General features: G+C 40.5%; 1 protein-coding gene across 4 annotated transcripts in view; it reads left to right on the top strand.

The window, feature by feature from the left end:
- Nucleotides 1-18,276, top strand: part of GLI3 (GLI family zinc finger 3) — a 253,463-nt gene that overhangs the window by 191,261 nt on the left and 43,926 nt on the right. For 3 of the 4 annotated variants that reach the window (XM_054019886.1, XM_054019884.1, XM_054019887.1), the window contains 3 exons: nucleotides 12,776-12,992; nucleotides 14,531-14,647; nucleotides 16,155-16,295. In XM_054019886.1, coding sequence (XP_053875861.1) covers nucleotides 12,776-12,992; nucleotides 14,531-14,647; nucleotides 16,155-16,295 — 475 coding nt within the window. The remainder of the gene's footprint in view (nucleotides 1-12,775; nucleotides 12,993-14,530; nucleotides 14,648-16,154; nucleotides 16,296-18,276) is intronic. The other variant, XM_054019885.1, reaches the window with a different exon arrangement.

Raw genomic sequence — 18,276 nt, forward strand, 5'->3', positions numbered from 1 at the left:
TGAATAGATTCCTAATAATTTTCCCTTTGCATTTAAGCTCCTTGTGTAAAATACTAGAAGAGGGAAACTGACTAGAATTATATATGTATGTATGTATATATATATATAGAGAGAGAGAGAGAGAGAGAAACAACTGTAATGGGAAATTGATTAAATTCATATGATCACATATTAGTTTCCCTTTGGCCGGCACATGGGGAAAGACCTGGATGCCGAAGATCAGTTTCCCTCTACACACATAAAGAGGGACACAAATCAATTGGAAAGGGGAGACCGAGAGAGAGATGATGCAAATGAGAGTAACGTAGACCGAAAGTGAGGCCATCTCAGAGGATAATCTGTCCTCAATGAAGTTCCCAAATCCCTCACAGTTAGAGGTAGGTGAACATCATGAAGCATGAGATATTATATCCCTTTAAAAATTATTTTTAGCATTAAATATTATAACACTGGATATTCATGTTATCCTCATAAACATCCAATTTCTCTTTGAATCCTACTAAGTTCTTGGCCTCAACAACATCCTGCAGTGGTGAGATCCACAGGCTATTTATGTACTGAGTGAAAAAAGTGTTTTCTCCACTGCTGTGTTATGAGACACGGAGAACAGAGGTTCCTAGTCTACCTTCTCCATGTAATTATTTTATATACTTTTATCTCACCTCCTTTTATTTGTCTCTTTTGTAAAGTAAAGATTATTTTCAATCTCTCTTATGAGAGTTTTCCCAGGCCCTTGATCATTCTTGTTGGATTTCTCTGAAATCCCTGTTGTTCTACAATATCCGTTTGGAAATGGGGTGAGCAGTACTTCACACAGAATTCCAGAGGAGGCCCTACTACTGATGGCATTATAATATTATCTATATTCTGTGTCTCGTTCCTTATGCATCATCACATCTGAAAAAAATATGTTGCTTACTGGAGCTGATAAAAGGCCGGACAGAATTCTAGAATATGTTTGGAAATGAACAAGTGGAACACAGTATGTTTGGAATACTTTGACAAGAATCACTTAATGCAGGAGGTTGCACAGATCTTATTGTTTGCATAGATAGAAAGACACACTCACACACCAGGTAAGAGACTTTAAAGGCGTTTTGCCATATTATTATTCATCTTTATTTTTAGATCTGTAGATCAAAACTCACTTTGGGCTGTAAGGTCTCTGGCTAGTAGTGTGTAATATATTATAAATAAAAGGTTTAGTTTAAACCAGTATAGTCATTTTCAAGATCTAGGGGCACAGAAAAGAAAGATGTCTCATAGGTACATGTGTATATTGTGCTGCTTTAAATAAGATGATAACAGCCACTTTTAGTATTCATTTATGGATTTAAACTCCCTCAATATGCAGAGAAATAATTTGTGGACAATGGGTCCAATTCGACATTCACTTTCATCCATGCAACTCCGTTAAGCCAACTTCAGACCTGAGACAATTCCAGTGAAAAACACCCTGTTGAGAATACATGTTCATTACACACTTAAGCATGCAGGGCCTTCTTCTCCACTGCCTTTTACCATGTAACCTGAGCAAAGTGGGGGTAAAGCACTACCAGATCAGACTAGCTGCATTTTATACCCCCTTAGCACAATTATAAATGGCAGTGGAGAATTACAATAGGAACAGAAATCAAATGTTAATGTAATGTTGGAAGTTGAGTCTAATCCTAGCCCTATTAAAGTGGATTTCTATCTGTAGTCTCTTCTTATGAAATCTATATTTTACAGAATAATAAGGTTCAGTTAGATTGTTTTGGGGATTATCCGTGTTTTGCGTGGAAGGTGATAGATGTTTTCCACACACACAAAACAACATGGTCTCTGCCTCTAAATAAAGCAGCATACTAAGGGTGGGGAAAGGATATCAAGTGAGTGTGTGTGTGTGGGCATGTGTGTTCATATGTACTTATCAGATCTCTTTGTAGTTATAGTCTCTGCAGAGCAAATTACTTCAGATAGGCTAATTTGGCAAATGTTATTGGCAGAGTTATAGCCTTTAAACTAGGTAGTAGAGCATAATATAATGTTTTTTTCCAAGAAAAGATTGTAATAGTGTAGCTAAGGAATCTAATACAAAGCTTGTTTCATATTCAGAACATAAAATATCAGTGTTAAGATTAAATAACTATTAAAATGTATATATAGTATCAAATAACATTTCCTATGTATTTAATAAAGGTATGCCACCTGTTTTAGGACTAAAAACCTGATTAGCCATGCACTTAGTTTAAAAGGTGTTTGCTATAAATGTCACTGAACTACAGGTAGAGAACTAAGACAAAATACTAGAAAATATTTCTGCTGTCTTACAAAGCCTAGTTGAACATTCTATAAAATTCCTGGAACAAGAATACCACATTAAGAGAAACAAATTATGAAGAGCCAGAGTGTCAGCTTAAGGGCTGGCGCTTCCACTAGGCGACTCTTGGCGGTTTCCTAGGGCGGCAGAATTTGGGGGGCGGCATTTTGCCGTCCTCAGTGGAAATTCGGCAGCGGGTCCTTCACTTGCTCCGGGACCCGCCGCCGAAGTGCCCCGAAGACGCAGAGCGGAAGGACCCCCACCGCCAAATGCTCAGAGGAGGAGCGTTGCCGCCTAGGGCGGCAAAAACCCTGGCACCGCTCCTGGTCAGCTTATGTAAATCAGTGTACTTCCACTGACCTCGATGGAGCTATGCCAGTGACGATGTAGCTATACCACTATAGTCTCCATAGTGTAGACATATCTTTACATTTATATTGAATGAAGGGCAACTACTATGCATACCAGCTTCAATGAGGTTTTACCCAGCACCCAGCAGAACAATGTAATGGCTTATGATTTAATTTGGTCTAGAGACCTTGAAGAACGCAACGAAATCCTTAGGAGGTGTTGCTGAGAGAAAGAAACATCTGACACTGAACTTTAAAAAGAAAAAAAAGAAAAAAAACCTTATAAAAGTTATCTGTATTAGACACAAACATGGTTTAATCGTTGATTCAGATAAATAAAAGCCATAGTTGGATTTCCCAAACTAGAGAGATCTATGCGGATGAAAAACCATTCGGTAGGGTTAATTCCAAATCAGCCTGTGGTCAATAAACCCTAAAAGGAATTGCAGTGCATTCCTTGGCTTTAGGAAAACAAACATAAACAGGCATTTGAGAAGTTAAAAACATTGATCACCAGTTTTAAATTATTACGATTTAGCTAAGCCAGTTGCACATCTGTAGATGCATCTTCTGAATTACTAGGTCACTGATTCAGGAAAGCACTGAAGCACATGCTTAAGTCCATCCCTATTCACAACAGCACTAAAGCATGTGCTTTGGTGCTGTCATAGGGATGCTTTTCTGAATCACTGCCTCAGTTCATTCCTAAGGCACGAAGAGTATTCAGTTGCAATTGTATCAAGATCCCTTAACAATGCGTAAAAAGACTACATCCAGATTCAAAATGAGGGGTGAAATCTTGGCTCCTCTGAAGTTAATGGCCAAGTTTTCGTTGACTCTAATGGAGCAAGGGTTTCACCCAACATGCTGGCAGCTCTACTTTGTTAGTTCACTGAATCCTGCCTACCTCAGTTTCATTGTCCTCGGGTCTTTATGTAACAGTAGAAGATAGTGTGACAAAATATGTAGCTTTATCAGTACCACACCCATCCATGGTATAATATTGCCAGTCATAATGCTATGCAATTTATTATTTTTAAAATAACTAAAACTACTGGATGGAAGCTGTTCTGTACAAACTTTAGGCATTCTACAGGAGTAGAGCTTAGAGAGAGAAGCAGCCAGCTTCCCCACGACTGGCAAGCTCAGCAGAACATATATATGCATAGACTTACGGCTATACTGCAAGCTTTTATGTAAATAAGTCCTGCTGAGATGGCTGACCTTGGCGAAGTCAACCAGCTGTCTGTTTTATGAAGGTTTTGGGTGTACACCATGATCTTTGTCAAATTGCGGTCCAACGATAAGTATATCTCTCTGTCTATCTATATGTACATAAACAACGTATATAAAAAAGGAAAGAATTTTCCTAACTTTGAGTCACAGCTGTTTTGTGGCAAATCCACAGCTGTGTCTAGAAACTGGATAACCTTGTTAATAGGACAGCCACAAAGTAGCCACAAAGTTTGGTTTTGATTATAATGTCTGTTTTTCTTCTTCTTGAAGTCAGTTCCTTAAAATTTGATGTGCTCATGTAATTGCAATGTAGTTCATTGCCCTGTTTTACCTCCAGTGCAGGGTGTTTGAAACTTTAGAGAGTGGGAAAGAAAGAAAGAAAGAAAGAATATTGAAAAATAAATGTCACTGAGATTTTTTTTGTCATTAGATTTGAAATATCATTGCAAGTTAAAGTACAGTTACTACAGAGTTTTCTAACCCTTCCACAACCCCCCCCCCCCCCCCCCAAAAAAAAGGTCAATAGAAAAAAGACAAACTCTACATAGTTTCCCCTTGGTTTTACTGTACAGACATTCATCTTTTTCTTTCCTTTCTCTTCTTTTCCCTCTCTCACAGAATTTTAGAAAAATATTAAATATTAATTCTACAACCAAAATAGGAATAACCCTGCATCCAGTGGTATATATTTTCTCTTCTTTACCATGCACTGTGAAGAAAGAGACCTGTGCTTTATTCATATTTATGTGAATGCTATTTATTATCGCCAAGATTGCCTAAAAATCAAGGCATCCAAAATCATTAGTCACTTTTGAAAACAGTCATTGGTTTTGAATAGTTTTGGATTTCTAGCTCTCAGAGATAACTACTTTTAGGAGACTTTTTTACACCAATACTTTTAGGTCTGCCACAATTGATAAATTTTAGAATTAAAAGTGATTAAATCTGTGAAAAGATTAAAATGTTCTGCAGACTTAAGTCATATTTTTTAACTTTTCCCTTGATGCATGCATGCAAGGATTGGCTGACCCAACCACTCTGCAGGGTCTATAGTAACAGGAGCCTTCTTTTTTCACTTGTGAGATTTTTATTTTATTTCTTATTGTCTGTATAATCTGTATTTAGCAACTTGTTCAGTCTTGGAAAACAGGTACCTTAGCTCTTTGGCGGTAGATGTTTAACACTCTCAAAGCTGGAAAAACTGGCTCAGATTTTGCGATCCTTTTCATTTTCAAACCGTCCTGTCCCTTTTTGCCTGTTTTAAACAGTCATAAAATAGCAACAACACATTTCTTATACACCGTGCAGCCGTGAGTCAGGTTACATTGAATTATACCCGGTAACATTAGTAATGTTAGCATGGAGTAATCCAACACCACCCATGCACAGCAATTTTAAAAATAGTTTTAAAGAACACTGTGGGGCTAACTCATATAAAATGTGTCCATCATTTTCATTAGATTTTTCTCACTTAACTTGGTACACAGCATTTACTAAAAGACACCAATTGCCTATGTATATATGTGTGTGTGTGTGTGTGTGTGTGTATACAGTGTAATCCCATCACACATAGTCTATAGCAGTGATGGGCAACCTCTGGCCTGTCAAAGTAATCCTCTGGCGGGCTGCGAGACAGTGTTCACATTGCCCGTCCGCAGCCACGGCCACCTGCAACTCCCAGTGGCCGCAGCACGTCCCTGTGACCCGCGCCGCTTCCCGCAGCTCCCAATGGATAAGAACGGCGAACCGCAGCCACAGGGAGATGCAGGCAGCCATGCCTGCAGACAGTCAATGTAAACACTGTCTCGTGGCCCGCCAGCAGATTATCCTGATGGGCTACAGGTTACCCACCATTGGTCTATAGGGAACCCAAATCACAGCATGTATACTCTACGTAGGTAATCTGTGATATCAGCATTTGAATGCACAAGTTGTGGCTGAATGTTCAGGATCCACTAAAATACCTTCAGTTTCCAAGTACTCTAATTTAACCAGCCATTAAAGGCATTCCCCATTTAATACAGGTAATGGGTCAGTTAACATTTACTAAAACTTCATTGAGGCCTGTTGCATGAGCGGTATCCATGCTTCTTCTTCACTATCTGATCAGATTCTACTCTCGCCTTGGTTTCTATTCACAAGGTGTAATAAAGTACACAGTATCAACACAGATATAAAAGGTTAAGTCACAGCCTGGGTCATTGGGGATGAGAAGGATTCTGCCCCGGAGACAGCTCGCCGAGCCATTCTATCTGAGACAGCCAGATTGACTTAGAGGGCACTGGGAAAGTACATGGCCTTGATTACAACATCTCTGAATGACTGTGAGCTCCTCTACATGCTGCCTTCAGTCTGCTGGCTGAAAGACTAAGGCATGGCCCCATCACTGCCCATCTACACTAGGGTGTATAGTGGCATGGCTGGTATTAGGTCCTTTGGTAAGGGAGTACCTGGACCTGGGATTGTGGTTGTCCACTGAGCAGGAGTGAGAGCTCTTTGCACAGCCCCATAGACCAGCCACAAGCTTGCCCCTGGAGGATATTCTTGGGATTTGTTTTTTAAAAGTTCCCTGTTGCTCCCGGCCTATGTGCACTAGGGTTATGCAGCTAGATGTAATCAATATTGGTACAAAGCTTTGAACATGGAAAGTGCTATGTGAGTGTAAAGTACTGTTGTTATTACCTCAAGCAGGACTTTTAGTCAGTGCAGTGGTGCCCAAACTTTTCCTGTCCCATCCCCTCCCCGCCGACCAGTAATGGAATCTGTCCGCAACCCCCCTCCATTACTGCACAGTTGGCTCAGCAGGGGAGCTTGGGCTGAAAGCGGAGCTGGGGGCTGAACTGGGATGAGGGAGGAGGTGTGCTTAGAGGCAGAGCTGGGCTGGGGCCAGAGCTGTGTTGGGGGCAGAGCATGGCTGGGTGGCACTCCTCCCATCTCCCATCGAGACTGGCCCATGCCCTGCTGCATGGCCCCCCAAACATGCCTCTGCACCTCCTAGGGGGGCATGCCCCACTGTTTGGGGACCACTGCTTTAGTGCCTTGTGGATTATTACCAAAAGGAATGCTTTAAAAACACACACAATATATTACATGATGTGGAATTACAACAGTGAGAGGACAAACCTTACGAAAAATCACAGCAGTCTTTAAGAAGACATTGCAGATACTAAGCAACCAGGAAGAATAGGGTGATGAAAGGGGAGGTGGAAGACAACTCTAGTAATTGAGTGATTTTTTTTTTTAGGCAGGAGAGTGAAGGGCTTCTGCATCAAAACGTGCTACACACGGCCTTCACTGAAAGAGTTCCTTGAGAACAAAAGCACCATAATGGAAAAGTATGAGCTTGGTGTGAGGTCTTTCAACCATGCAAACATTTTGTCTTGGCCCCTGGTAGGGACAGATGAGATGAACCAGATGATTTGAAGGGTGTTGTTTTGAAAGGACAACAGGAACAAAGTCAGTAGCCTTGCCTTGATCCCCCTGCAATAAGAGAAAGCAATGAGAGGCTGGATTACTGGACTTGTTAAACTTGCGACATGCTAATTAAGATTCAGGAAATCCATTCCAGATTCTCATTCAGCATTAGCAATTTTGTGTATCCAGATTTTTTTTGACTTCACCATCAACTGTATTGTTCAGCAGTCTAAGTGATTTCTCAAAGACGGCAAAAGAGCTGCTACTCTCTGTTCTCTAAGATCCCTCTCATCCTTTCTGCTTCCATCCCACCCTTTTTTAAATCATAAAGATCAGCCAAACCCTCCTGATGACAGCATCTTATGTAAAGGCGACCTTGAGCCCAGCCAGGTCATCTTGTCTATAAAGTGGTCTTCAGAAACAGTTGGAGAGAATTGTTCTGAGGCAGGAGTCTGAGCTAGTTAGGATGTCAACTTCATGGCTCTACAGAGGTTGCCATTTTTGAGTAGTTCCACTGAGATCTACTAACTAATTGATACCCCTTCTTCCTAGGCTGCCTCATTAACTACTGGTTGTTTCAGTCTGAGATGCCTGAATTTTGGAGACTGATGGAGTGGAATCACTGGTAGAGAAATAGCTGGTGCAGGTGCACAGGGGTCCATTCAGCTTAGAGCAGGGTTTCTGAACCTATGGGTTACAACCCAAACTAGGGTTACCAGAATGCGCAAAAGGGCTCAGTTCTTCTCTCTGGGTGTTGCAACTTGGTGTACATGGTTGCAGTGCTGCTCAGGTTTCACCCAGCTGCCCCTCCATCCTGATGATGGGGGGCTGGCCAGGCCAAATCTGAGTGGTATTGTGACCCCGTGTACCCAGGGGGTGACTCCATGCAACACCACTCCCACAGATTTGGCCCAGCCAGCCAGGTTGTGATGCCCTGAGCGGGAAGCCGAGCCCAGCCAGCCCTGTGGGATAGGAGCCAGAAGAGAGTAGTTGGTATCACGTACTCTCGTAAGTACCACCCCTTGATGTATCCCCACCCTACAGCCTTGCGACACCACATCTTCCATACTTCCTGTCCTGCTCCCTCCAGCTCCTCTCCGATTTACCCTTCCCCACAGTTGTGTGATTCCAGCTTTCTCATGCCAGCCACGCATCCCCAGCCCCTTCTGTCCCCAACCCCTTCCCCCAAACCCCCACTTTACCCTCTGCCCCTCATGGGCTGTCTGTCTGGGCTCTTTGTTTTTGGGGACTTCAGATTTCAGCCCCATCCCCCAGACTCCTCTGTCCTTATATCATTCCTCCAGTCTCACACTGAATGCCTACACCCTTCTGCTCCCCAGTTCCTTCCCAGAACTCCCAACTCCTTCCTCACCAAACCCCCGGCCTCCCCCATCTCCACACTTCACTTCCTGGCCTCCAAATTGCCCCCCCCACTCTTACCCAGGGGCTGTGTGTTTGTATGTGTGTGTGTGTTGGGGGGAGGGGTCTTGGCTTACGATCCCTCCCCCCCAGTTGTTCATATGTGGCTGGAGAGTCTGGAATTTTAGCTCTGAAACCTCCACTCTCCTGTTGGACCCTTATGGAGGGGGGCAAATATGTGAGTAGAAAACTTTAGTGTTTTATAGTCTTGTAGCTTATCTGAAACAGTTTAACATTTTGAGAATGAAATGTTATGAAGTCCTGAACAGTTGAATCGCCATGTTTGATGTGTATAATTCAAATTTCAGGGAGAAAGTCCACAATAAAAACCTGCACTGGGGCCTATCTTTGTGTTCTTCTGCTACTGGGTGGAATATGTGTTGTCAGGCAGCACATGAAAATCATGATATCTTATTCTCAGTTCTTGCAGTAGGGTCCTGAATAAAAGGGAGAAAATACAGAGACAAGGATTCTTCCTCTTTCTAGCCTCACTCCCCTGTTGAGTTTTGTTTTTTTGTTTTTTAAGAGCTTCTTATGCTATTGCTACCTTCCAATGAATATCACTTGCTACGAAGATGGGAAAAGAGTCTGTTTTGTCTGCCATTCTGCTAATTGGCTGTCCAACTTGCAATCTGGCAAACAACTTTGAAATGCCAAGTTTAGGTATATTGCTGTGAAAGAGTTAAGTCAACAAGTCATGCCCTCTATTTGAAGAAAGTGGGGTGAATACAGGGGGCCTTATGGGACAACATGGTGGCCATTGTACGTCATTTGCATTATTCATGCTGGATATTTTGCAGTTACATGGATGTAGAAATAAAGCCTTCTCTTTGATAATGTGTGTGGGTTAGTCAAAGCAGATGCGAAGAAAGCGAACATCTCTGTAGGCTAGGGTTTATCATTTTCATTCATCTTACTGGTGGGTGGCAGCTAGGGCCATCTTTGAATTGTACTTGGGAGAAAAAAGTATACAATACATCTGCTGTTTCCTTTTTAAAGCGCCCATTTCCATAATGAGATCCACTGATGAAAAGTGCTATGTAAGAGCTAGGTGGTATTATTTTTAATATTATTACATTGGGGAACACCAATATAAAATGTAGTAGCACCGTCTGACTGCATGCAACAAACCATTGGGAATCTTTCCAGATTTGGAGCAGTGTCCATTACTTTAAAAGGCATCTTAAAGTTGGAAGTTAGATACAATGTTTGTGTTGTTGTCATTTATGTGAAATGGGGAGTGGAACCTGATAATGGTTGGCTAAAAGAAGGTCCTACTTAGGTGTGTGATCCTCTCTTTGGAGGGATTAACTAGAGAATATTACAAATGTTATTCACTGAGCTCCAATAAGTATAAGTGAACAAGTTGCTCAGGAGCACTGAGTGCAAGTAGAGCTCGCTAGTGGTGGTCTTGCAGTTTCTTTACTATCCCACAAAGATCCAGATCCAAAGGTCCGACCTTGACATTCTACTGACGGTGTCTCAAGGTACTGATATCACAACAGCTATACTACCTCATCAACGGAATCCCTGTTTGGATTGCAGGCTGTCCAAAAGAACTGATTGTAAGAGATCTTTTATGCACCATTTCTTTTAGGGCGAAATTTCACTCTAGGTCAGAGGTGACCGTGTGTCAAAGGCAGCAACATATACGTTTTTGAGAACAGATTTCAGCCATTAATATCTTGTGGATTAAAACTAAGAATACTTTTTTTTAGCATGTAGAACCTAACGTATAGTGATCGAAGTTTTCAAACCTGGGTGCCTAAAGTTAGGTTCCTAAATTTATATTTAAACACCTAAGTGGCTGGATTTCCAAGTGTGCTGAGCACTTGCAGCTCCCATTGAAGTTAATTTTTATTTAAACTGGTGCAGGTGAGAAGAGGATCAAGACATTTGTGTCCGTACATATTAAATAAATATTATTATTTATTCCCAGAACACACAAGCAATAAAATACCAAGCACTTAATTCAAATTATTTGAGTATTGCATTTGTTGACCCAGAAGAACTGGGTAGCATCCTTGGTACTGTACCACCTAGTTTTTGGGCTAGGTGTGACTTTGGACCTCCACCTGATTAATTTGTAGTATCTATAGAAACATAAATGCATAGTAGGGATACACAACTGCTGTTTCAGACTGGTGTGTGACATTGTAATTGTATGTTATTTTTAATGAACAGAACAGTGTAGTTACACTTGGTAATGTGTGTTCACTAAAAGGGAAAAGGGGTGTTAAATCATCATGTTCTTTGATGAATGGCTTGTACACTGAAGAATAAATTGAACAAACTGGCATAGAGCTCAGTGAACATGAAATCAGCTATTAGAAGAAATCTTGTGAACAAATTCTGAGCCTGATATGCATCTTTTGATTAATGTCCTATCAATCATCCATAGTGGCTACCTTAGCTAAGTCGTGCTGTAATCATTCATGGTTGCTTACAGGACCACTGGCAGGGACTATAGGGCTGCAATAACTGAATATTATTACTGATTTCTCCGTAACTCTTGCTGTGAACAATTACTGTTTTCACTACGTTCCTGCCTCCCTTTATTAAAAGAATACAATGCAAAATGAAAAGAGAGTTCCTCAAAGACTGGTAAAATTCTCCCAGGGTATTCTTAATGATATTCTGTCCTAAATGGGGAAACTATTGTAATGTGGAGTTCTCACCAGGAATAATAGTAATGTAATCACATTGAAGCCGTCTCTTTATGGATTGTAGTCAAACAGACAAAATGTATAGTCAGATTAATGAACACAGACCATCTGTAGAATTATTACTGAAAATGGTTGAAATGATTTGAATTATTTTTATCTCAATGTTTTCAGTTAATGTGCTTAACAGTAACAGTAATTAAGACTCCAGATTTTAAATTTGCATTAAATCCACCTTTGACATTACAAGAAACCTTGATTCTTGCAAGTTATTTTTTTTTACACACGCACGTGCCCAAATGTTTTTAATTTGCCAGGCTCTTTTAATTGATTCTTTTTAAGAGAAAGAAAAAAAATTAAAAATACATTTTTTGTGAATACGCTTTTTTGTCGTGTTTTGTTTTGTTTTGTTTGGCCAGTGTGATTGTAAACTACTGGCAAGTGCTTGCAAGAATATCCCATGGCCTTGTCAGAGGATTTAGCGCCAAACAATTCATTTCTGAAGCATGGCACCAAAAAATGATTTGGCACTACCTACTAGTAGAGAGGTTTTTAGACTGCAGTGTAATTTCCTCAGAACTCACTGTAGTCTGGGAAATACAGCGGGGTAATGAAGTGATGACAGGTATTAGCATGCATAATGGGCTTTAATAGACATTTAGTGTTGTTTAACTAGAAGAGGGAGACGTGCTTTCCCATTGGAATATTTCTACATTGAAACACATTGATCACCAATTTCAGAGGGGAAAGGTTAATCCATCAGTTTCTGTAACCAAACGGCACTGATGGAAATTCTTTAGGTGACATTCTGGATGAACTGAGCTTTCCATCTTTACAAACAAATGAGTGATATGACAAGCGTGTTGTTCAAAACGCATTTAACCAATTGATTTTCTCTCCTCTTGTAATAAGATCTGGAGACATATGAACGAGCATAGCGTGAGCCAAGATTAAAGGAATTGCTTCATACACGAGAACATACAGCACCACTTATCAATAAAAGTACTAGAAAACATGTAATCGCCCATTCTTTTTCTTTATATAAAGTTTGTTATTGTAATAAATAGCTGTTATTGAACTGCTTGCCTCTTATTTCAGATTTCCTGAATTTTATGTCAGGCACTTTCTGTGTATTGTTGGTAAATGAGAGTCTTTTTAATGGAAAGGTAGAAACATTATATTTTGCTATAATATCGTTTTTGCTCTCAGTAATCAATTTAACCCAGCTTTGGATTTAGTAGCAATGTTTGTAATTTGTTGGGGGTGTGGGAGGAAGAACAGAAAGAGAGGGAAAGGGATAGCTTTTTGCCTATGCTACTTTAATAGCGGGAAATGTAAACTACCTGTACAACTCAACACAACAATGGTCCTCATCTCTTTTTTTGTTTCAGTCCTGCTCTGAGTTTCACTTACCCTCCCACACCAGTATCCCTCCAGCAAATGCATCAGCAAATTATAAGTCGTCAGCAAACCCTAGGTTCGGCCTTTGGACACAGCCCTCCACTCATCCATCCTGCCCCAACTTTTCCTACCCAGAGACCTATCCCAGGCATCCCTAGTGTCCTGAACCCTGTCCAAGTCAGCTCTGGTCCTTCCGAGTCCACGCAGGTGAGAGCAAACAAAAGAAACCTTTGAACCGTGTTAATGTAAAAAATAAAACAAATCACATTGTCATGTTAGCAATTAATCACTACAGTCACTGAAAACCTTGGATAACAACTTTCTGGCGGCGATGGCATTTGCAATCCTTTATTAGAAATCAGAGGAGTGTATCTGTGATTTCTGATTGGTAGAATGCTTTCTGTCCCTCATAAATGTTTCAGTGACTCCTCGTTCCCAACTGTCTCGCCTGAATCAGACAACTTAATCCAGGTGGGGAATGGGGGAGGAGGGAAAGCAGGTAGGAGCCACAGCATTTTAAAGATAGGAAGTGCTCATTCCCAAATCAGGCTAAATATAATGACTGTACAGATGTAGGGGGACAGTCTACTCTGCTGCACAGTGTAAATCCAGAGAAACTCCACTGATTACTTAAGGTTTTTGCTGATTAATGCAGAGTTTGATTCACTGGACCTGGATCCATCATTGTAGTTGAACTGACACATAACTGGAGTAGTGCAGTAGTGAATCAGGCTGATGTTTTGGATTCATTATGGTTTATGTTGTTATTGTTATTAATCATGATTTGTTTTTAGCATGGCCTAGGATTGGTTCCTTATTGTTCTGGGTGCTGCAAAACTTGAAGCTAAATCCTGCAAGTGGATCTACCTGAACAAATCCTTGCAGCACCCCCGTTGATTTTAATGGGGCTCCAGGCAGGTTCAGAGATGCACCCAGCAGATCCACTTGCAGGTCCTAGTATTCAGAACAGCCTTACGGGTGGGCAACATGAGCAACTTCCCAGGGCACCGTGGTCAGGGAGGCGCCGTGGTCAAGGGGCAGGGAAGGCCTGGGATATGAGGCTGCGGAAGGGAGCTTGTGGCAATGGGAAGGATGCAGTGGGGGCCAGGGGCCATTTTCCCTAAAGCCGGCCCTGACAACAGCCTGAGATACAAGAGGTGAAATCCTGGCCCCACAAATATCAGTGGAAGTTTTGCTATTGACTACAGTGGAGCCAGGAGTTTCTCCCAAGATTTTTTGGCCTATGGTTTTGTATTAGCTCTCAGATCTTCTCCTTATTCCACCATTATAATTCTCAGAAAAATGTTGAGATTCTATCTACAAATGTAAAATAAAATATAAAGCCCCTCTTGTTAGTAAACTTTCATTCTTCTCATGTTGATTGCAGCTAATGCACAGTGATCTCACATTTCAAAATGGTAATCACCTTTTGAAGTCCTAATTGTGTGGAATATTGACTCCTTATTACCCTTCCCCTTCCTGACAAAAGCAACAATGTTTTATAATAATGAATTACACACTTATATTCACTTATATCCCCTCCCCGCTCCATTACAAGTTTGAATGATGCAGCTATTCTGCAAGTTAATGCTATGTAATTGAATATATTATAATGGTATAGCCAATATAATTAACAATGGAGCATCTCCAAATAAAGTTGCTTAGCGGATGCTGCATATTTCTGTTTGGAGCTCTGTGTATTTATCACAGTCTAATTTTGTCTTTTTGGGGAACAACACCTGCAGCAGAATAAACCCACAAGTGAATCTGCAGTGAGCAGCACCGGGGATCCAATGCACAACAAGCGTTCCAAGATAAAACCAGATGAGGACCTTCCCAGTCCAGGTGCAGGAAACATGCAGGTACAGCATGCAGGTTTCATTAATCAGACTTTCATCTCACTGCCAGACAGAAGGCACATCTTATCTGTAGCACGTTTTAAGGCTTTCCACCCCTTTGTGGCCCTTGGCCTAGCATACATGGATTTACACACACACTGCATCAGTCCATAGTACCAAGGGATGATTACAGAATCAAATGTAAACAATTATGACCTGGTTTGTTTTATATTTTTTGCTGGGGGATGGGGTGGGGTGAGACTTGCATCTGTGTATGTCTTTAGAGGAGTTTTCAATCCTCTGTTTGCTGTGGTGTATTTGGTGATAAAAGGTGAACCTGAGGCACTTAAGCCCTGCTTCAGCAGAGTATTTAAGCACACACTTAAAGTTATGCACATGCTTAAATCTCATTGGCTTTAACTGGATTTTGCATGTGTTTAAGCGCTTTGCAGATTCAGGGCTTCAGCATATGATTCTTCACCAGCATAACTCACTGATTTCAGTGGAGTTGCTTCTGATTTACACTAAGGTAGGTGAGATCAGAATCAGGTCCTCAGTCTTTTCACTGAATCCATAAAACCAAAACCAAAGCCCATCTAAATCCTACATGGGGGTTTGAAGTGGAAAATAGCATGTCTTCATAATCTGAAACAAATGTTTAGAAAGACTCCTGACATCTGACTCTTAGCCTGAGCAAATAGCAAGCTGGGGAGAATGGGGCTCTGCTAGGAACTGAAGCTATCCATTAAAAAACAACCACACACGTACACACATTGTGGGGAAAAAAACAAATGACTCCATCAAGTATCCTGAAAATTATCAGTCTAATTTTGGAAGAAGTTTCGCATTCCGAGCCTATTACGGAATTCAGAATTGAAGTACATTTTAGATTGTTGATGATCTCGCTTGCAAGCACAGCCATAGTATTTGATCCCAATTCTGATCCCCTTACTCATACTGAATAATATCTCACTCAGTAATAATCCCATTGAAACAATTGGGATGACCCATATAATTAATCCAAGTATTAGAAGCAGGCCCTTTATGATTTTATTTTAATTTATTTCATTGTGACTCCCAGTTATTTTTTTTAAGAAGTTTTGACCCTTCCCCTCACCCTCTTCCACCTCTCATTGATACCGAACGCCAGCAGGTTGGAATAATTTGGGACAGGATCTGCCTTTTCTCTTTTCCTCTTCTATCAGTTCGTGTAACAAGGCACCATGTGAGGAGGTTCCTGCAGAAATGATCTGCACTGGATACTTCTGGAAAATATATTGTTAAAAAAGGCAGCCAGCTCTTAGAGAAATAGCCCATCTCCACTGTCTGGTTTACAAGGCCCTCGGGGCTTTTGTGTTTTATCTGAATGTGGGTAATGAGCTGAAGCAAGAGTATATGAATCTAAATTGGGCTTTTCTTACTGTACCTTTCCTTTAATGTTGAAGTAATTCATCTTTCTTCCCCCTCTTTATCAGAGTTTCTTCTTGCCTCTCTTCACACCTAGATTGTTTTTTGTTATTTTTTTCCCCAGGAACAGCCAGAAGGAATGACCCTTGTAAAGGAGGAAGGGGACAAAGATGAAAGCAAGCAGGAGCCCGAAGTGGTCTATGAGACGAACTGCCATTGGGAAGGCTGTTCACGAGAGTTTGACACGCAGGAACAGCTAGTGCATGTAAGTTAATGGTATTCAGGAACTGGGTTTTAAAACTATGTGACCTTTTTCATGGGGGTCAGGTTCTCTGACCCTGTTCTGAGTCAAGTTTCTTAGCTAACAGCGTTGCAAACTGGAGAAGGGTTTATGAGTTTCTGCGAATAAAGAAAACTGTGAGCCAGAGTGCTTGACCTGTTCAGTCAGCTAAAGCTTAGTGTAAAATTCAATAAAGTCTTCAATAGAGAGTGTAATGGCTCTGATCCTGTAAGCCAGCAAACACTATTTTGAGTTAGAGACTTTGATAGTTATTGAGTAATAGTAAGCTGGACATGAATTATTATTAACCTTTACCCAAGTTTGATTTTTTTTTTCCTAAAGGGATTATAACAATAGAAAGAGGAGAAGGGGAAATTCTTCCCTCCCCCTAAGGATTTACAGTTTATTTTATGTATCAATTTACTGTTGTATGTGCACTGAGGTGGATTACTTGGCTGGATATGTATAAACTGGGTTACTGCAGTCCCTTGAATTAAGGCAAATCTTGTAGCCTTATTCATTCCAGTTCAAAGGTTAGTCACACACGCACACACCCCACCAACAAAATGTTCTTTGCATTGTTTACAGCTGTGTAGCACACTTGGCTAAAAATTGTACCATCAAACTTAAGAAGCTCTCTTAGCAAACGTGCTCTTCCCCTATTTCTAGCCCATGGCAACTCTATTAACTGTACCTCTGTGAAATAATCAAATAGCCAAATAGTAGAACTATTTTAATGGTGAATTTTTAAAAAATAATCTCCTGTGCCCTGACTGGGGATAGAGATGCAGACCAACATTACCAGATAAAGAGAACAGAGCATCAAAACCTTGCTGTTTCATGAAAAAGCACCATATACAGTGCTGTATATTATGCATAATTCATTCTTTTATCAGGCCTATAGTATCAAAATAAGCCTGTTGATAAATGTACATTTTTCCAGGTTTTTTTTAATTCATTCTAGAGCACCATAGGCCAGACTGGTGCAAATCGATAGATTGATGTCGATGGAGCTATGCCCATCTACACTGGCTGAAAATATTGCCCAATATGACTAAGGCTGTGTTAGCAATTTTCCGTCAAAACATATTTAATAGTAACAAATTCGTGATGCAGAAATTATTGCTGAATCACAGATTAGAATATTGACAAGTAGTTCAAAAGAAAATTTTTTTCAGTGACATTATTTTTCCACATTTTTACACAAGTGTAGTGGGGTTTTTTTTGTTTGTTTGTTTGAGACCATGTGAATTATTCTTGAGCAGAGGTGTACTATTTGTTTTAATGAAAAGCGACTGTTTCAACAGAAGACACAAAGACTTTGAATTTAGAAAATTAGGCCCCAATCCTGCAATTGATTGCGTGCAGACCGACTGTTGCAGCTGCTAAAACACCCTCTTGAGTTCAATACGGTTCTATATGGCCGCAGCAAACTACATATATGCTGATGATTGCAAGATTGGAGTATTAGGATGCCTGGGAAACATTTCTGAATATTCAGAAATGATCCAATGTTGATGATGAATCATTTCCACCAAAATGTTAGAACTAAAAGAGAAAAGCAGATTAAAAATGCCTTTGGTAGTGAAAAAAGAGGAAAGTTGAAATTTTTAAATTGTAGACATACAATCTAATTGAATTATGCTGTGCATGTCATATAGCTAACATATTATAGTTTTAAATGGCACTGCAATGTGAGATTTTAAAAGTGGATATTGACTAAGGCTGTGTTAGTCTGATCTGATTTGTAGAGGGACCCATTACATTGGGAAGAGCCAGCAGCAAGAATTACATGGAAATAGAATGTCTCTTATATTTGAAAGCGATGCCAGTATTTGATATGGGACCTCACAGCATTACAAAGAAAAAAATTCTCTGTGGCAGGGACTGTGTCTTCATATGTGTCTGGACATGCTTAGTACAACAAGGCCCCAATTCTGATTGGGGCCTCTCAACACAAGTGAAA

This window comes from Malaclemys terrapin, chromosome 2, assembly GCF_027887155.1.
Source record: "Malaclemys terrapin pileata isolate rMalTer1 chromosome 2, rMalTer1.hap1, whole genome shotgun sequence".
In the NCBI taxonomy this organism is placed as follows: Eukaryota; Metazoa; Chordata; order Testudines; family Emydidae; genus Malaclemys; species Malaclemys terrapin.